Here is a 20928-nt window from a genome sequence, read left to right on the forward strand (position 1 = left end):
GGTATCGTATGAGAGATGCTTGAGCATTGGTGGGCTCAAATATCAGTTTGGGACACCATTGAGATGTTATATATTGATGTATTATTGATAATTGTTTTGATTAATAATACAAGCCGGGACGTGGGTTTTCCACGTAAAATATATTGTTGTGTATTTGTGTGTGTACTCCGTAATGGTATAATTGAATCTCGAATATGTGTGTGTTTCCTCTTAACATAGATTCCCTTGTTGTATACCACGAGCTGACCATATAAATTCGGACCCCATAAATAGCCTAGCCAGTTGCCCATTAAAAAACTCCACCCAAGAAGATATAGACAGACACCTACTCTGACTTCTTCAAGTATTTTTTCCTTATCAATCATATTAAAGGCATTCTTGAAGTCCTTCAAAAGCATAGATAGATTATGATTTGACTTATGTACCTCAACAAACCGACTAACTACGTGTAAGACAGCCTCGACTCCTCTTGAAATTCCTACACCAAATTGAAAATTCCCCAGTTAAGCAGACCTATCCTTACCCACCTTCTTCATAGTTAATTTGGAATCTAAATATCTTCATATGGTACCTACTGCAATTGGCCTGACTACACCATCAGGCTTGAGAAGCAGCGTCAAGGGTGCGCTCGCAATAAACTCCGCTAAAGATGCATGATAGTTATCATTTAACTACAAATTTACAACTAGTGTTATGATTATAATAAGCTTTTTAGCCATGACACAATCGAAACCACAAAAAGAATTAAATAGATATGCAAGAAGTCCCTTTCGATTAGGATTTAATACAGCGAATCATGATTTCATCATTAACCAAAAGAGGTTATTCTATACATGGAGCGGTAGGCAATGTCGGAGCAGCTACATATGGGTGCTTCTCTTCAAGTAAAATTCTAGTTTGAGGGATATCAGATGCAACTCCATATGATGTTAAAACCTTAAATGCTGCTGAATAATGACCATAAGAAATTTTTCTCAAACACTATTTTACATTATTTTTTTAAGGAGACTGTGAGATTAGGAGGACATGATATCTTTTCAAATGAAGTGTCAAGTAACTTTAAAGTATCTCGAAGCTCACTCCAAGTTGCCAGCATGATAAGGATCCACTTTTGTTGTAAGACCTTTCTATTCCCCGATCTTTTTTCTTGACGTTCACATGGAATGTAGACTCTGAGAGTACGTACCAGTAAAATAAAAAGATGTATTCATGAATCACAAGAGAAAGGGTCATTTATAATTGTAACCAAAACATTCTTTACAACTTTTGAAAAAGCAAACCTACAAGCCCGGGGAATACACTTCACAGTATGAAATGAGCACTGAAAAACTGTCAAGTATTGTGGAATCCAAAACACGAGAATATGCAACAATTTCAGAATTTGAAAGATCCACAACACTGCTGACAATGCATCTAGACAAATAAATACCTCGATTATAGTAAGAAATTGAACATTACAACTCTTATGCAGGGGTCAAAATGATTGTCTTCATTAGTATATTTACAATTCTTGCGAAATGAATATATAGTCATGCACTCACCATAAAACTATTACTCAACTTAACGAATAACAACATCAACCGCTCTAAAGATGTCAAGATCTTTATTAATCACCTCTTTAATAAAAGCAATTTGTGAATTTGATCGAAGGTGATGTTTACAAGAATGAGTGATAAAATAAGCATGCACAAGGACTCTACCTTTATTACCACTCCCGGAACAATTCTCAAACCCTTAGAAAGGATAATGAATATACACCTTACCAATAGCTATCAGAGAATAAGCAAAAACAAAATTCCAAAAAAGAGTTTTTTTAGATGGGAAAAAATACAAACACCTAGTGTGCAATAAAATAAAATAAAATATAATAATAAAAAATAATGATACTATACTAAAAATGCGATAACTATGCTATCATGGTGATGATCAATAGCCTAAATAAATATTATCGCTGGGATAAATTATTATCACCCGACATTGATAATTGTGCATAGCTGAATCTCCGGTAACAAAAAGTGGTCACCCGGTGTGAAGTCCCTGTTTTATATTTGCTTCTTAATTAAAAACCATTCCGTGATTCTTGTCAAAAAAAAAAAAAACCATTCCGTGATAATCATGGCAAAATAAATCAATTGATTTCTATATGTAGTTCAGAAAGTCTAAAACCAGTATTTCTGATACAAAGATAGACGGAACTTTGGATTATCATTATTCTTGATACAACCGACAATAGAACTATCAACTTAAATATGGGGCAAAAACAAAGCGAATCAACTCTGCTAGAACTCAAGAGCATGATGCAGACAATAGCTGAACTTGAAAATTGCAGCAGCACTAAGACCACTACTGCAGTCCCATTGTGGGTGATGCTACAATTAGTCGAGTTGCTACAACGAGGAGACAACATCAATGGCACTGCCTAATGGCCATGCTGCTTCAACTAGAGAATTTTGGTATTTGACTTGCTTCACCAATGTAATCTCTTGCCATGGATCCAGGGCTATTTAAAAAGGCACAAGCAGTAGTTAATTAAGGGAAGCGCAAGCAGTCAGTCATTAACCAAAATCTACACTCACAGGTTCAGTCATAATACGATGTCGTGCTGCAGTGTGTAACTTACCAAAACCATCTACCAGCAATGTGAACTGGTAGACAAGGTCCATGCACAAGTATGGAAGATTATCCACCTCTACCTTAGGGTACGTTGATTTGGCCTGCTCAAGACTCGTTTCACAAGCACGCTTAGCAGCATCCTCAAAATCCACTGGACGGACTTTGACAACTGGCAGTTTTTGATCTATAAAACCAGCCTATAAATAACACTATATCAGTCAATGAATTTTTGCAGCTAGCGTTAACAATTTAACTTCCAGACACAATTCATTATTACCAAGGAAATGACATACCTCAGCAGCCCTATCAAAAAAAAATGATGCAACAAAAAGATTCTTCTGTCCATCACCACCTCCACCGTTCCATACCCCACCAAATGTGCATTTCATATGGGTACATACTGACTCGTTTATTTTAAGGGCCTTCGTGGCTACTTCTCTGCATTTTTGCATGCTTGAACCCGATGGCGAATGTGAAGCTTTGTAAACCGCTATTCCGTACTTATATGTTCCTAAAAGCATTAAATAGTGACGTTGTCGCAAAACAAGGTAAAATTGGTAGCATTTTAAACCCAAATTCCAATTAGTTTCACAAGAAAACTACCTACTATGCTAGTGATCAACTTATTAAGTTAAAAACAATGAAAAGATGACATATTAATAGACATAGGTTGACTAGCTAAATATGCCACTATTGACCCAAAAAGAAATCCTTGACTAGTTGCAACTCTAGATTGAGAAAATAAAATATATAACTTAGCAGTGCCTCTTCTGTGACTAGTAGCCCAGATGTTTTTATGTTGAGTTCTCCCCCAAGATGAAAAGAAAGAGCAACAAACCAAACTACAGTTAGTTCCAAACTTTCTTATTTCACCTCAGTTGCCATGCTGATAGTGAACAATCAAACAAACATATTCACAAGAACATCGGTTTAAAGAAAGGATTAAAAGTCTTAATAATTTCCATTTCACAAACTGTGTGGGCTTTGGCACTAAATACATGCTGGTTGGTCCGACATGTTTACATGTCATATTTTGAAACTGTACCCAGTCAGAGGGACGTCAGTGTTATCATGTTTTTTTGGTAATTTAAGCCCCAAACACTATAGGTTACTCATGCTTGTAAATACTGTGATAAAAAGAAAGTCTTCATGTAATTAAAGGTTAGGAACATGCCATATATTACAGGCATACTTGTAAAGACGTAAAGACGAGGCAAGACGACCCTGTACCGCCTAATCTCCTAGATGGTTAGGCGCCCGCCTAGACGGTCATTAGGCGGATTATACGTTTCACTATATAAATTGGGTATATTTAATATATACATACATTTATATGTTATAATAATATAGATTTAGCCATTACATACACTACCACAGAGTAAATACTATAATTACATATCAACGTACATACATAAATGTTATACCCAATGATATATGTTATATATTTGTAGTTTGTGCATACATATAATCCATATACATACACGTATATATGAATATATATGTATGTAATTTACCGGAGAGCTCCTAATTTGGCTTAAATTTTGCAATGCCACTCCCTCCTTGGCTTCAGATTTTAAAGTCTTTTTTTTTTGCTTATAACTGGATTTAAACCCTAAATGCATCTCCAATGGGAGTTGCCAAGAGGTTGTCAATGACTTAATGCTAATGTGGCATGGCCAACCTATCGGAGTTCTACGGTTTCCTGAAGTTGGTAACGTACAGAACTTGTAAAAACGCATATGTATTGCCCAAAAGTATATTTAACTCTAACCATTATTATACCATTCCTCTAACTTACACAGGTTAATCCATTGGCAACTTTTGGAGTTGCCATCTGTTGTGTATATTCTTAATAGAAGTTGCTAAGAGTAATATGGATGATGGAAAAAATAATAATAATAAATAATATAAATGGTAACTTATAAATGGTTGTTAGCCTCTGTCAAAAGGGTTCCAAGAAGCATGCCAACATCTATGTAGCATGACTCTCTTGGTGCCTGCCTATCAGATTTACAAGGATGCCCACGGGTGCCAAAAGTCGTTAAAATAGATAAAACACATATACTTGTATTTAAATCATATATCATTCAAACTTAATATATTATATCTAGTTTCTCTTTTATATATTAGGGGACCCATTTACGCCCCTGATATGAGGTGCCAACTATTGGAGTTAGAAGTTAACAAATATGACAGGGATGAAACATACAATTTCAAAAAATTATTAACGAGTTGGCGTTCTTAAGGGGTGCCTTTATTTGAGATGCTCTAGCACAAGGATTTTTTAACCTTTGCCTACCTGGATTACCTACATTCAGGATATTAATTATTAAATGCTATTTGGTAAGCAGCTGAAAATAAGTGATAGTGTCATTTTCTAACTAGACCCTAACACAAGGATCTTTTTACTTAACTTAGATGTCATTTTCTTATTTGATAGTTTAAACGATAAATGCATAACTTATTACTTGAATTGCTTTTGCCTTGGTTTCAACTTTTAAGTTACATTTTAGGTCAGATGTATACCACTAGATCTTCCGAGGGTGAAATATATAAAACCTCTGTGGATGATACAATATTCCCCGGTAAGACATGAGTAACGTAAAAAAACAACCTAGTCATGGAACTCCCGAGTTGGGTCAGTCTGTAAAGTAGGTACAATGCCTTTAACAAACCTTCTAAAACTTCTCCGAGGACACGCGGACAATTTCCTGTCTATACTTTCATTTTGAAAATTTCCACTTATTCAAACATTTTATTTCCAACATGGTTCCAAACCAGAATCAAATCCCTAATGAAATTTGTCAGATTAAAGCGCTACTTCAGCAGCATTCTTACATTTCAGGGCCTACAGTGCTGTGGAGCGTCTAATAGTACTATAGCAGCCTCTAGGACTACGGTGATTTCTCCTACCCGAAAATTAATTTTGTATTCCAAAATATATGTTTTTAGGGCTTGGTGGTTTTTGTAATCCTGTTTAATAAGATATAATTTAGTTCCGCACAGGACCCTTCATTTGCTAAACAGTGCCGTATATAGTAAATAGCAATGATATCGAAATGCAACACAAAAGTACAAAAGGTTTATCACACATCTTAGATGGAAATAGATTTGCAAGTTTCACATTTTCAGATGAACAATTCAGTAATGTCAATTTCTATGCAGTAAAAATTTGACAAATTCTGATATCTAATCACTACGCAAATTCTATTCATTCGAGTGCAGAGTGGATTATTAAAAAAATGCACAGAACTTTTGGAGGATGGATTAACATAAATATGTTTCTCATATCTTATATGGAAGACAAAGATATGCATTCGCTAAATGTTAATGTACTATAGGAAGAATCAAACATTAGACTTCAGGGGAATTCCGTCAGATGATCAGGATCAAATTAGAACTTTAGTTTAATCAGAACATAAAATCAATATCAACTTATATTAGTTTAATCAACAACTAATATCTATTCATTATGATGCAGGATGCAATGCATTTGGTTCTACAACAACATACAATGATTTTTAGTTATAAAATATTGTGTCTTTTAGCAGTACACAAAATTGTTTTTTAAATTATGTAATATTTTTAGAGACCTAGCAATACAAATATACAATATACATACATGGCCACGCTCTAGTGAGAACATATATTAGCGTGATAACAATATTAAAATAAACATGAATTGTTCTGCACGTTTTAAGAGAGCACTTTTTAAGAGGGTGAGAACCATTGTTCTCACTATTCTCACCTAAAAATCGTTCTCGCATGAATCATGTCCTATACACCTCACTGTTCTCACCTAAAAATTAATCTCGCATGAATCATATCCTACATAAATAAATAAGTGATGCAGGACAGGGTCGGGGAAAGGGTAAAACAAGGGGATAAGGTCTATATCCGCAGAGAATCAGCAAGAAACACACAAAAATCCGCAGATTTTAATTCATATTAATCAACTCTATTCAATAAAAAGAGATTAAAATTGTTTATATAGAACTCCTATGACTTGGCGGACAATTAACTTGGAGGCAAAGTAAAGATTTAAAAAAAAAAAAATTCCTTTTAGCAATAATTGATACCTATTAATTATCTACTACCAAATGTACATTTATTTTATAGAATATTCCTAACTAAAAAAGTACTCATATCTAAATAACATAATAAAGTATTTAACAACTAATTTAATTATTTTATGCTCCGCATCAATAAGAATAAATGTTTTTTTAAATAACACAATTTCTTTTTCACTCTTATTATAGGTTTAAAAGATATCAAGTAAAACTGAATGCACTAATTGTATTAAATATTGTGTATTTTTATAAACGAGTAATGTGTTGTGAAGTAGTTTCAAGCAGAACCTGATCGTCTCAATAATTTTTTAAGAGGGGTCTCAACATACATACATGTACCTCCTCAAATTTTTTTTTCAAGTAGCAAGTGATGATATGTTTACGTTGAATATTATACTTTCAATGAACTGAACGGTACTTTGTCTAGTTCTCAATACAGTATAAACCTTAATAATACTAAAAAGTTGGACATACCATCATAGCCAGGCACAATGCACGGGCTTCCAGAATCTTCAGTAACTTTCAATATCTCAGCTCGAGCTGCCAATAAACCATAGTGCAAGTAACTTGCGAAGCACAAGAAAACCAGGTTATGGGAGTAAAACACGATGATAACTTTATCAACTCATAAATGCCTCAAACAATGACGTGCAACTATGTCAAAGAAAATACTCAAACTAATGCCAAACTCAAACCCTAATGATAATCACATACCTGTGAACATAGAGGTAATATTTTGTTCCCTTAAGGTACATCTCCTTCACATACGAATTTTCTCCAGTTGTTGCTTTTGGAGACTTGGCAGCATCGCTCTCTGAGATCGCATATGCCATCTGAACAGATCCACCTCCAAGGTCTACTACTCCAACAGTATCTGGATACATTTTCCCTAAACGCCCTAATAAATAGTTTAGGGTGACCTGCACAAGCATAAAAAAGAAATCCATGCAAAACATTTCCATAAGAATATTGAGGAAGCACTGTATTTTTAAAGTCAACAATCTATCTTCTAGAAATCATTTTCATATTCATATATAAAACATCTAAGATAAACAGGTACACAATGAAGATAACCAATGCAAATTTCAGAAAATGAAGTACTTAACCAGTTAAAATAAGAAAATGTAACATGGTATTTACGCTTAAAGGGACCAACAAACATAAATTTAAACTTTTGTGTTAACCTACCCACTGATAAGCACCCTCCTGCGATCCATCAAGTACAGTCACCCAATCGGACTTGGCTTTGAGGCTGCTGCTATCTTTGAGATAATCTCTTACCTATGGTGGGTGTGAGAGATCAAAGCCGTAAGTAAAAAAGAATACATAAAACCGGAAATATAAATAGATGTCCAAGCACCCTACCGATTGCAAGATTTTGTCAGATGCCTCAACTCCCAATTGTCTTAGACCTGCTGTTGCCTAAATAGACAACATATACCAATCTTATTCAGATATGCATACTAAAATATATTATTACCACGTATTATGAGATTCTCGTATTCACTGAACTTCGTAACTTCTTAGCCATAAAACTCACTGACCCCAACTCTGACTGCTGTTTTAGGACGCAGCTCCCGAGGTATAGCAGCCTCAGCTTTCTTTAAAAGGGGTCGTAGAGAAAGTGCTGCAGCCTTTGGATCCTTTGGATATGCACTCAACCCTGGTTTTAACTAAGCAATAGTACATTAGTTTATTATTAATGACAGTTGAAGATCAACATTTGAAAAAAGAAGAAGACAAAAGACTGTTCTAAAAAGTCAAGCATCCTTAAGAAATTGAAGTGTTGCACTTTTTACTCGGCATCCTTTAAAATTGATCAGACATTTCTATGATTTATCTTGTTTACAATGTCACACTTTAAAGATACTAGCTTATAACCCGTATGATACACGGGTTTCTTTTAATAGTTTGTAAAATTATTAATTATGTTAAAATATTATATAATTGTTTTAATTTTTGTAATAGTTATTATAATTTTAATTTGATAAGTCGCGTTAATTAGATCTATATAAAATTGGTGTACATTGGAATGGTTATAATTGTATATTTTAAGATTATAATATCAATAATTATATTAAAAATTTATGTGCTTTTACTAAATGTAATTAATTCATAATTCTAATAGAATATTATGTTGTTGACGGGATTCAAACCATTTACTAAAGATCAAAGACATTAGTCTTTTTATAGTTATACCAAGCTACATACAAATATCCTCTAGCTGATTATAGTCTAGTATAGATTCATTAAGCTGTTTTAATCATAAAACTGTGTCACATCTGATATAGTATGACTCAAGACTGCAATGGCAAGAGTAATAACTGCATGATCATCGGTAAATAAGCAAGTCCAGCTTTCAAAAATGGAGAAACCATAAGGCACATTGCAAAAATGAAATATGTATATATTTATTAGAGTGAGGCTCAATTCCAAAGTTGATGCACACAAATTTAAATATGACGATTAGGTTTGTCAAGAAACTTTGATAAAAAACGAACAGAGTGGTAGTAATGCAAAATTGAATTTCTGAAGTAGAGTAAAAACGAAGTTGATATATCTGACACTGAAAGCTTCACATAATGATAAAATAGGGAAAACAAAAGTAAAAACAAGCACACCTGTAGAAAAAGCTCAAGCTCATTGCCAATAGGAACAAGATCCAAATGCTTATCAAAACAGAAGACATGAACTCTGCTACCTGAACTACCAGCATCGAAAATCACAGCGAACTTATAATCCCGGGAAGAATCGGGCGTAATCTTACGATTCAGCGGAACAGCGTCATCACGAGTTGGCATAAGGAACAAAACAAAGGTAATTAAAAGTAGAGGCACCGAAATGACCAGAATTAAGCCTCGGTTTCTGTAAAATTTATCAGAAAACGACTCGTTCTGCCGATTCCGCCTCATGGTTTTGTCACCAAGTTGAGACTGAGTCACGAGTTCGGCGGCCGAAGGTGATCGGTACCGGATCTGACCGGTGGTGGAAGGAGGTTTCAATGACTGAGGCTCTTCTACGGACTCCAGCTCTTTGCTTGATTCACGGCGGCCGGAAGGTTTGACAATGCCGGACTTAGGTGCCGCCGGTGCTGTGATGATTTTAATCGACCGGCCGAGTTTTATATATATTCATAAAAAGATTGTGTTGGGTTGCTTCGATTAGTTGTTTCTTGAATTTTCGGTAAAGCTGGGGCTTGGCGTTGGCGATTAGTTACCTCTTTTTTGAATGTTGAGCTGTTCACGAACCCAAGCTAACAAGCTCAACTAAGGGCTCTTTGACTTGACTCAGCTCGTAGCTCGTCTCTGAACTCCATCTTAGTTCAGCTCGTTGGTCAGCGGACTCAAACTCCAACACATTTTTTCGTTCCGTTATGCACCTTTTGGGCCCATCTTGGGCCCAGATTATTGGAAACTTTTTGGCCCGTATAACGAGGTGAGCCCCCATCATGCGAATTGGGCGCCTGGACAAATTGTTTGTGTTAGCATCATCTTATAATCAGAATTAGTATGCTGCAAGCCCACCACATGACTTCCAGCCCGAATTGAGGGTGAATTAAGAAGGCTATCCCCACGTGAGCTGGGCTCATGTGCTCGTATCTAGTGGAATGATGAAAGAAATGGCTCATTTATTGATTTAAGAAGAGCTGGTGCGAGGCGAGCAGGCCGACTTGCATTAGGTGAATTTGTATGAAATATAGAAAATACTCAAAGATGACTTAGTTGTTCATACAATCACGGGAAAAAATGCGGAGATGCCGCGAGAATGTAGGAAGAGTGTGGGGCCGGTCGAGATTTACGTGACTAATTGGCTGAAGGCCTGACTTGGACACGGGCTTGGGCTACACTGGTCGAAAAACCCTAACCCTAGCCTAGGTGACTTGTTGCCCAAAAACTACGTGAGACTTGATCCCTATAAATAGGGTACATAGGCACTTATATGAGACATGAGTTGACACTTGACGGAGAATAAATAAAACCCTATCCTTTCTTGAGGAGCCATCATACAAACTTAGCCACCACCATATACAAACTTCCCCCGCCCTCAAACACCATCCTTAACCATTATTCTGGCCATTAACCTCTAAAATAATGTTGTACGGAATTCTCCCTACAACATTTGGTGCTAGAATGAGGGGGTTTCGTCTTGGGGAGAAAAGATGACAAAAAATGGCAATTCAGTGGTAACACCCGGAAGCGAAAGCAAGAAGGGAACTTGAACGGGGTCGAGCAGACACCATCACCGCCACCCGCAGCCGTTGATGGGAAGGCGGTCATGTCATATCTCGAGGGGCCCCTATGAGAATTATTCGGAAACCGAGTTCCATTTGTTTCAGCTCCGATTCACTTCCGGACGACTCCCAATAAACGCGAATGCAATTTTATAAATCCATAGAGATAAACTATTAAAAGATATCTAAAAAATGGGCCGCCTTAATTTTTCTCCATACCTCGTGTACTACCCTCTACGAGAATTATTCAGAAACCGAGTTTCATTTATTTCAGCTCCAATTTACTTTCGGACGACCCCTTGTAAACGCGAATGTAATTTCATAAATCCATAGGGACAAATTGTTGGATTTTAAATGCAGCGGGGGCGTGGAAAAACACTTTTACACACACAAAATCCAAATAAAAGCATATAAATCGTGAATAAAAATTCGAGGGATCGAATCTAACCTTTAAAAATAATTAGGAGACAACGATCAGAGATCCTTAGCAGTTGCTCCTCAAGTGTGAAGCACTCCACCGGTATCCACCAAGAAAACGACTTTTAGGAGGAGGAGGAGGTGGAGAGAATTTGGTTTTCTAAAACTTTTGGGTTTTTTGGGTTAGAATAAAAATAGGGTCTATAATAGTGTATTTATAGGCAAAATTTTCAGCTGAAATTTTCCCATAAATATTATTATTATTATCCCATTTATTATTCTCATTAATAATTAAAACACCTTTTAATCATTAATCCTTTTTTCTAAACACTTTAGAAATAATTCTCTCTCTTGATTTAATTTCCAAAAATTAAATCCTTAATTAATAATATAAAGAACTTTTTTTAATTAATTTATAATCAATTAAATCTCATTTAATCAATTATTAAATTTGCCAATTAATTATTTATTTCACAAATAAATAATTATTAGCCATTATTAATTAATTCCTCCACCATAAAATCATTCTCTTTTTATGGTGTGACCCTGTAGGTTCAATATTAAGCCGGTAGTAGAAATAAATAATAATAAAACTATTTTATCATTATTTATATAAATTCTCTAATTTATTAAATATGATTAATTAATTAATCACATTTATTCTACATCGTGAGGGATACTTCTCAGCATATCGCGACTATCCGGATAATATGAATTCACTGCTTAGAATACCAAGAACCTATTCAGTGAATAGTTACCGTACAATAAACTCCTTCTACCCAACAATGTCCTGATTAAATACAAGGCGTGGATCTCGTGTCAAGCCTATCTAATTTAATCACTTGCTTACCATTTATTATGCGTAGTTCTATGTAAATTAGAAACTCCTTTCTAATTTCATTTACTCTGGCCAGAGATTCCTGAACTATCATAAGTGGATCAGCCTTGAACATTCGTTTCCTTCACTGGAAGGGGTAGATCCTTTATTGATCATACACTATCTTCATATACAAATTCATATACCCAGTAGAGCCCTAATAATTATCCCTGGAGACTAAGAACTAAATCAAAGCATAGTTCAGTGTACACAAGATGACTATGATGACCTCAAGTCTAAGGATACTTGTACAACTATCACTATGTGAACAACTGCTGACACGTGAGTGAACTCCATCAGTTGTTCAGCTATGCGAGTCATGTTCAGTGAACTTATTCTATAATAAGCACATACATACTAGCTATAGGGTCACCACACAAATGTCTATGAGAACAGTCATCCTTCATAATGAAGCAAGCATAGTATGTACCGATCTTTGCAGATTATTAATTACCAGTTAATAATCCTATGATCAGAAACTATTTAAGTTTAGAGTTATCATTTTTTAGGTCTCACTATTATGATCTCATCATAATCCATAAAAAGCTTTACTCTAAACTATGGTATATCTTATTCAAACACTTAAATAGATAGAGCCCGTAATAAAAACAAAACAAGTCTTTTATTAATATCAATGAAATCAAAACAGATTACATAAAGAGTTATTCCTAAATCCTAATACCTGATTGGACTTAGGACATATTCCTTTCAATCTCCCACTTGTACTAAAGCCAATCACTCTGGTATCTAATACCCATCTTGTCATTATGACGATATAAGTGACTTTCATAAAGTAGCTTTGTGAGTGGGTCTGCTATGTTGTTATGTGTGTCAACTCTAATTCAATACAACAAAAGAAATGTTATCGCACTCCCACTAACCCTTTTGTAAACGCATGGTTCATCTACGTTTTTGATAAAATCAAACTCTTTGATTGTCTCATCAAAACGAATGTTCCATCTTTCGAGAAGCTTGCTTTAAACCACATATGGTTCGCAGTAGCTTACACACTAGGTTTTCATTTCCCTTGGAAATAAAACCATCTGGCTAATTTCCAGATCTCATAGTCGTAGTAAGCAGCAATCGCAAGCAAAATCCGAACCGATTTTAACAGGGCTACAGGTAAAAGGTTTCATCAAAGTCAATCCATTGGCTTTGTTTGAATTCTTTTACCACAAGCCTGGCCTTATAGGTCTCCACCTGGCCATCTGCTATAATCTATCTTTTGTATACCGTATACATAGATTCCATTCTGGAATTTATGGCACTATGCCATTTCTCTGAGTCAACACTACTCATAGCCTCATTATAGGTCACAGGGTCGTCATCATCAATGATCGACAATTCATTGTCATTCTCAATGACAAGGCCATATTACCTCTCAGGTTGGCGAGACACTCTCCCTGATCTATGAATGGGCTGTTCCACAAAAGGTTGTTCAGTCAGAACAGGTGTTTCCACTTGATCCGTAGTAGTTTGTGCTTCTTGAACTTCATCAAGTTCAATTTTGCTCCCACTGTTTCCTTCAAGGATAAACTCCTTTTCCAAGAAGGTAGCATGTCTGGAGACAAACACCCGATGATCGGTGTAAAAGTAATACCCTAAAGTCTCTTTAGGATATCCCACAAAACTACATTTTACGGATCGATATTCCAGCTTATCTGGGTCAACTTACTTGACATAAGCTGGACATCCCCAAATCTTAACGTGTTTAAGACTCGGTTTCCTTTCTTTCCATATCTACGAAGTTTGAGGAACAGATTTGGAAGGCACCTTATTCAGTAAATATGCTGAGGTTTCCAATGCATAACCCCATAGGAATACTGGAAGATTTGCGTAGCTCATCATGGACCGAACTATGTCTAACAAAGTTCGATTTCTCCTTTCAGATACCAATCTGGAGGAGTCCACTAGGAGACTATACCATTTACTTTGAGATAATCTAGAAACACTCCATTAAAGTATTCACCACCTCGATCTAATCGAAGAATTATAATACTATGTTTGGTTTGTTTCTCCACTTCATACTTATACTCTTTGAACTTTTCAAAGGCTTCAGACTTGTATTTCATCAAACACATATCTGAATCTAGATCTATCATCTATGAAAGTAATGAAGTATGAAAATCCACCCGTGGCTTGCTTAGACATTGGTCCACATACATCTGTGTGTACCATTCCTAGCAAATTTGCAGTCATCTCTCAATGTCTACTAAATGGAGACTGCAGTGCCACTATGAAGTGAGATTTTCATCATCCTTTTTCTTTTATTAGTTTGTTCAATCTGAAGTAAATTATGTCACATATATACAGACCATTATTTAAAGCACCACGTCCATAAAGAATATTATCTCTAAGAATAGATCATTCATTATTCTCAATAATAAATGAAAATCCAGCCAAGTCTAACATGGGAATAATATTCCTCACAATCGAGGGAACAAAATAACAATTATTTAAAACAATAGTCTTTCCCGTAGGCATATGTAAATGAAATGATTCTACATCTTCAGCAGCAACTCTTGCTCCATTTCTCATCAGTAGAATCACCTCATCTTCCTCAAGAGTCCTACTTCTCCTTGGTCCCTGCAACAAATTACAGATATGAGAACCACATGTGGTATCTAATACCCAAGTAGAAATTTGATTTAATGACATATTCACTTTTATCATGAACATACCTGAATCAGAAGCGGTAGTCTCACTACCCTTCTTCTTCTTCAATTCTGCAAGGTAAACCTTGCAGTTCCTCTTCCAGTGCCCCACCTTGTTACAGTGAAAGCAAACAACTTTGCTCTTGGGGTCTTCAGCTTTTGGTGGAACCGGCGTTTTCTCACCTACTTTCTTCTTCTTGGAAGAGTTCCTCTTCCTTTTCTTAGGATTGGAACCTTTACCAATTAGAAGAACATAACTCTTCTTAGGGGGAAAATTCGATTCCGCAGTCTTTAACATGTTGTGGAGTTCAGGCAGGCTGACATCCAACTTATTCATGTGAAAGTTCACAATAAACTGCGAGAACGAACTCGGAAGCGATTGCAAGACCAAGTCTTGGCTCAGCTCCCCATCCTTGGCAAAACCAAGTTGTCCAAGGCGTTCAATCAAATTGATCATCTTAAGTACATGGTCATTCACAGATGATCCCTCATACATCCTACAATCGAACAACTCCTTCGATATCTCATATCGAGCTGTCCTCCCCGCCACATCATACAGCTCTTGTAGATGCATGAGGATAGTGTGAGCATCCATATGCTCATGTTGCTTCTGTAGCTCAATGTTCATGGAAGCTAGCATGATGCATTGAGTAACATTTGCATCATCTATCCACTTACCATACACAACATGTTCATCATTATGTGCATCACTAGCAGGTTCAGTAGGCTTAGGTGAGTCAATCACGTATTCCAGCTTCTCAATCCTGAGAACAATTCTCAAGTTTCGAAGCCAGTCAGCATAATTAGGACCAGTCAATTTGTGAGCATCTAGTATGCACCTAAGTGATAGTGCAGAAGACATAACGTATATTGTAAATCTGTAAATGATAAACACATAACAACACTTAGCAAATATTCGATTTCATTTTAAAACACTATATGAATCGAGTCTTTATTCATAAGTGGCTCCCACTAGTTTATCTAATTTATTCAACCCTCTACGTGAAAAATTAAGCATTCATGATGCTAGTGGGAATAGGGATCCTACATTCCATCACACAACCCCGGCTGTGGCACAAAACGCCATGTAATGTTCAATAGGCAGACAACTCTTTTCAATTACATCTTATGTTATTCCCTAATCAAACTTTAGCCTCTTGAATAATTGAGTCACGGCTGTGGCATGACAAACTCAATATTCTAAGTCAAGTCTAACCCAACATTCCGTACAATTGAATCAGTCCCCAAAGGCCCACGGCTGTGGCACGTAACGACCTTTAGATTCTTATTCAATGTACACATCTCTATGTAATAGACAAGTATTTCTTATTTCGAAATCAAAGCCCTCGGCTGTGGCACGAAACGACAATGATTTAAAAATAAGAACTACTTTCTATCATGTTGGAAGGCTATGACCGACACAAGCCCGTTGTGTCATTGGCCAATTACTACTTGATATTATTTAATTTTAGAGGGATTATATTACGTTACAATCATAATCATATTATAAAGAGATTCTTCCTTTTTAAATTAAATAGTTCAAATCAATAATCAATAATCTGACGATTCCCAGATCGGGTGGAGCATTGTCAAGAGGTGTCACTTAATAACCCTTTCTTACAGATAAAAATCTGTTGTTGACAGAATCATCCTTTCTCTCATATCGAAAATTTATATTCAATTACGTGTTTCACAAACACAAGAATCTCATGATTGTATTCATAATATTGTTATTAAGGTTATGAAACAATTTCACTATACTAGGTTGTCTAACAAACGCCTTATGTTCATTTAAGTTCACCTATATCTATCATCGCATGATAAACTAAGCATATATCACATATATAAACATGAATAAACATCAAGGTAGGCATGTTACATCATCTAGCACATTGGTCTAAGCATTATTCATCTCTATGTATCACATGAAGCATTTAAAATCAATTCAAACGATCAAAAACAGCTTTAAAACACTTCATGGAAATATAAACAGTTCAAAACTTTTATATAACTAAAATTGATCACTCCATTAGATCCGTCTCGGAAAACCGAATCCAACGGTATATTGTACGCCTAAAACGGAGTAACGAAACTCCCAGAAAATCAATTTTAAAATTAACAGACGGGCTGTAACGCATTACAAGAACGCGTTACAGGACCTGTAACGCATTCCAGTGATGCGTTACACCCCTTTTAAGCCATTAAAGGGTGTAACGCATTCCACGAATGCGCAATAGCCCTTCCCGCGCGCGTGCGCCACACGCGCCCGACAGCAGCCGCCGCGCCTGACAGAACCTGTACCTTTGTCTGCCTTCTTTTCTTTGTCCGTGCATTGCTTTGTTTCCGTGCCATCTCAGACATCAATCAACAGCAGATGACAATAGATGTACAAATATATATACATATATATCTTTATTTAATTATGAATTTTAATTACAAGAACTTCAAAAATTCATAATAAAAAATCTATACATCACAAAATTATGAAAAAAATACCCAGACGATCTACAACACTTATAGAACCCAGATCAACACTCAAAATTATTCTGAGAAACGATTTCTCATCAGACAAAATTAATCTATGATATAACTTGTAAAAATTATAATTAATTCATACAAGCACATAAAATTCTGAATTTTTTACCACAGATCTATATGCATACAACCTATGCTCTGATACCATTGTTGGATTTTAAACATAGCGGGGGCGTGGAAAAACACTTTTACACACACAAAATCCAAATAAAAGCATATAAATCGTGAATAAAAATTCGAGGGATCGAATCTAACCTTTAAAAATAATTCGGAGACAACGATCAGAGATTCTTAGCAGTTGCTCCTCAAGTGTGAAGCACTCCACCGGTATCCACCAAGAAAACGACTTTTAGGAGGAGGAGGAGGTGGAGAGAATTTGGTTTTCTAAAACTTTTGGGTTTCTTAGGTTAGAATAAAAATAGGGTCTTAGGTTAGAATAAAAATAGGGTCTATAATAGTGTATTTATAGACAAAATTTTCAGCTGAAATTTTCCCATAAATATTATTATTGTTATCCCATTTATTATTCTCATTAATAATTAAAACACCTTTTAATCATTAATCCTTTTTCTAAACACTTTAGAAATAATTCTCTCTCTTGATTTAATTTCCAAAAATTAAGTCCTTAATTAATAATATTAAGAACTTTTCTTAATTAATTTATAATCAATTAAATCTCATTTAATCAATTATTAAATTTGCCAATTAATTATTTATTTCACAAATAAATAATTATTAGCCATTATTAATTAATTCCTCCACCATAAAATCATTCTCTTTTTTATGGTGTGACCCTGTAGGTTCAATATTAAGCCGGTAGTAGAAATAAATAATAATAAAACTATTTTATCATTATTTATAAAAATTCTATAATTTATTAAATATGATTAATTAATTAATCACATTTATTCTACATCGTGAGGGATACTTCTCAGCATATCGCGACTATCCGGATAATATGAATTCACTGCTTAGAATACTAAGAACCTATTCAGTGAATAGTTACCATACAATAAACTCTTTCTACCCTACAATGTCCCGATTAAATACAAGACATGGATCTCGTGTCAAGCCTATCTAATTTAATCACTTGCTTACCATTTATTATGCGTAGTTCTATGCAAATTAGAAACTCCTTTCTAATTTCATTTACTCTGGCCAGAGATTCCTGAACTAGCATAAGTGGATCAGCCTTGAACATTCGCTTCCATCACTGGAAGGGGTAGATCCTTTATTGATCATACACTATCTTCGTGTACAAATTCCTATACCCAGTAGAGCCCTAATAATTGTCCCTGGAGACTAAAAACTAAACCAAAGCATAGTTCAGTGTACACAAGATGACTATGTTGACCTCAAGTCTAAGGATACTTGTACAACTATCACTATATGAACAACTGCTGACACGTGAGTGAACTTCATCAGTTGTTCAGCTATGCGAGTCATGTTCAGTGAACTTATTCTATAATAAGCACCTACATACTAGCTATAGTGTCACCACACAAATGTCTATGAGAACAGACATCCTTCATAATGAAGCAAGCATAGTATGTACCGATCTTTGCGGATTATTAATTACCAGTTAATAATCCTATGATCAGGAACTATTTAAGTTTAGAGTTAACATCTTTTAGGTCTCACTATTATGATCTCATCATAATCCATAAAAAGCTTTACTCTAAACTATGGTATATCTTATTTAAACACTTAAATAGATAGAGCCCGTAATAAAAACAAAACAAGTTTTTTATTAATATCAATGAAATCAAAACAGATTACATAAAGAGTTATTCCTAAATCCTAATACCTGATTGGACTTAGGACATATTCCTTTCACAAATTATTAAAAGATTACCAAAACCCGGGCTGCCTCAATTTTTCCTCCATACCTCGTGTACTACCCACTACGAGAATTATTCGGAACCCGAGTTCCATTCGTTTCAGCTCCGATTCACTTCCGGATGACTCCAAATAAACGCGAATGCAATTTCATAAATTAATAGGGAGAAATTATGAAAAAATATCCAAAAACGGGCCACCTCAATTGTTCCTCCATACCTCGTGTACTGCCCCCTACGAGAATTATTCGAAAACCGAGTTCCATTCGTTTCAGCTCCGATTCACTTAAAGACGGGCACAAATAAACGCGAATGCAATTTCATAAATATATAGGTACAAATTATTAAAAGATATCCAAAAATTGGGCCGCCTCAATTTTTCCTCCATACCCTGTGTACTACCCCCTACGAGAATTATTCGGAAACCAAGTTCTATTCGTTTAAGCTCCGATTCACTTCTGGACGACCCTAAATAAACGCGAATAGAATATCAAAAATCCATAGGTACAAATTATAAAAATATATCCAAAAAATGGGCCGCCTCAATTTTTCCTCCATACCTCATGTACTACCCCCTTACAAGAATTATTCGGAAACCGAGTTCCATTCGTTTCATCCCCAATTTACTTCTGGTAGACCCCAAATAAACGTGAATGCAATTTCATAAATCCATAGGGACAAATCATGAAAAGATATCCAAAAAACAGGCCGCCTCAATTTTTTCTCAATACCTCGTGTACTACCCCATACGAGAATTATTCAGAAACCGAGTTCCATTCATTTCAGCCCCGATTCACTTCCGGATGACCCCAAATAAACGCGAATGGAATTTCATAAATCCATAGGGACAAAGTATGAAAGATATCCAAAAAAACGCGCCGCCTTAATTTTTTCTCCATACCCCATATACTACCCCTACAAGAATTATTCGGAAATCGAGTTCCATTCGTTTCAGGCCCGATTTACTACCGGACGATCCCAAATAAACCCTAATGCAATTTCATAAATCCATAAAAGTAAATTATTAAAAGATATCCAAAAAAGGGCCGCCTCAATTTTTCCTCCATACCTCATGTACTACCCCCAACGAGAATTATTCGGATTTCGAGTTCCATTCGTTTGAGCTCCGATTCACTTTCGGATAATCCCAAATAAATGTGAATGTAATTTCATAAATATATAAAAACAAATTGTTAAAAGATATCCAAAAAAATGGGCCGCCTCAATTTTTCCTCCATACCCCGTGTACTACCCCCTACTAGAATTATTTGGAAACCGAGTTCCATTCGTTTCAGCTCCGATTTATTTCTGGATGTTAGGACAAAAATACGCGCTAATATTCACGCAGATATAGCAAGTAATATAGAATTAATTCTAGTTCGTTCCCACAGAGACTGGTTTAGGTTAATTTTAATCAATGTACTTATGCAACATTGTTATGGTTATTATTCAATGCTAAGATAATCACAAGTTGAGATTGTTTATAACTAAGATTATTAACTAACATGCAATTAACTAAGAGATTAAAAAGGGATTGATTACTATATGACACAAACATGTGATTATAACTTCGTTACTACTTCATTCAATAGCCTTTTTTTCTTAACCTTAGCATGCAATGGTGATGACACTAATCAGATAACACGAAACTAGTAAATGCCAACTTTCGTTGTACGGATACCCTACTACCAGA

At 35.4% G+C, this 20928-nt stretch overlaps 1 protein-coding gene across 1 annotated transcript; it reads right to left on the bottom strand.

Annotated features, from left to right (window-relative positions):
• Nucleotides 1-2113: 2113 nt before the first annotated feature.
• On the bottom strand, nt 2114-10000 carry LOC141713740 (apyrase 2-like). The gene is made up of 9 exons (XM_074517304.1): nt 9305-10000; nt 8228-8356; nt 8049-8105; nt 7872-7964; nt 7398-7603; nt 7158-7249; nt 2907-3124; nt 2621-2810; nt 2114-2500 (listed from the first exon to the last, which is right to left on the bottom strand). The coding sequence occupies exons 1-9, from the start codon at nt 9593-9595 to the stop codon at nt 2388-2390; spliced, it is 1389 nt and encodes a 462-aa protein (XP_074373405.1). The 5' UTR covers nt 9596-10000; the 3' UTR covers nt 2114-2387.
• Nucleotides 10001-20928: the final 10928 nt, after the last annotated feature.

Source organism: Apium graveolens, chromosome 3 (assembly GCF_009905375.1).
Source record: "Apium graveolens cultivar Ventura chromosome 3, ASM990537v1, whole genome shotgun sequence".
Lineage (NCBI taxonomy): Eukaryota > Viridiplantae > Streptophyta > Magnoliopsida > Apiales > Apiaceae > Apium > Apium graveolens.

Bases quoted from the DNA above. Each gene is read 5' to 3' on its own strand.
- LOC141713740 (XM_074517304.1), bottom strand. From the start codon at position 9,595: ATGAGGCGGAATCGGCAGAACGAGTCGTTTTCTGATAAATTTTACAGA. The intron at 8,106-8,227 runs GTCAGTGAGTTT...TTGTCTATTTAG, and splicing joins AAACAGCAGTCAGAGTTGGG to GCAACAGCAGGTCTAAGACA. The intron at 7,250-7,397 runs GTATGTGATTAT...GTGCTTCGCAAG, and splicing joins TATTACCTCTATGTTCACAG to TTACTTGCACTATGGTTTAT.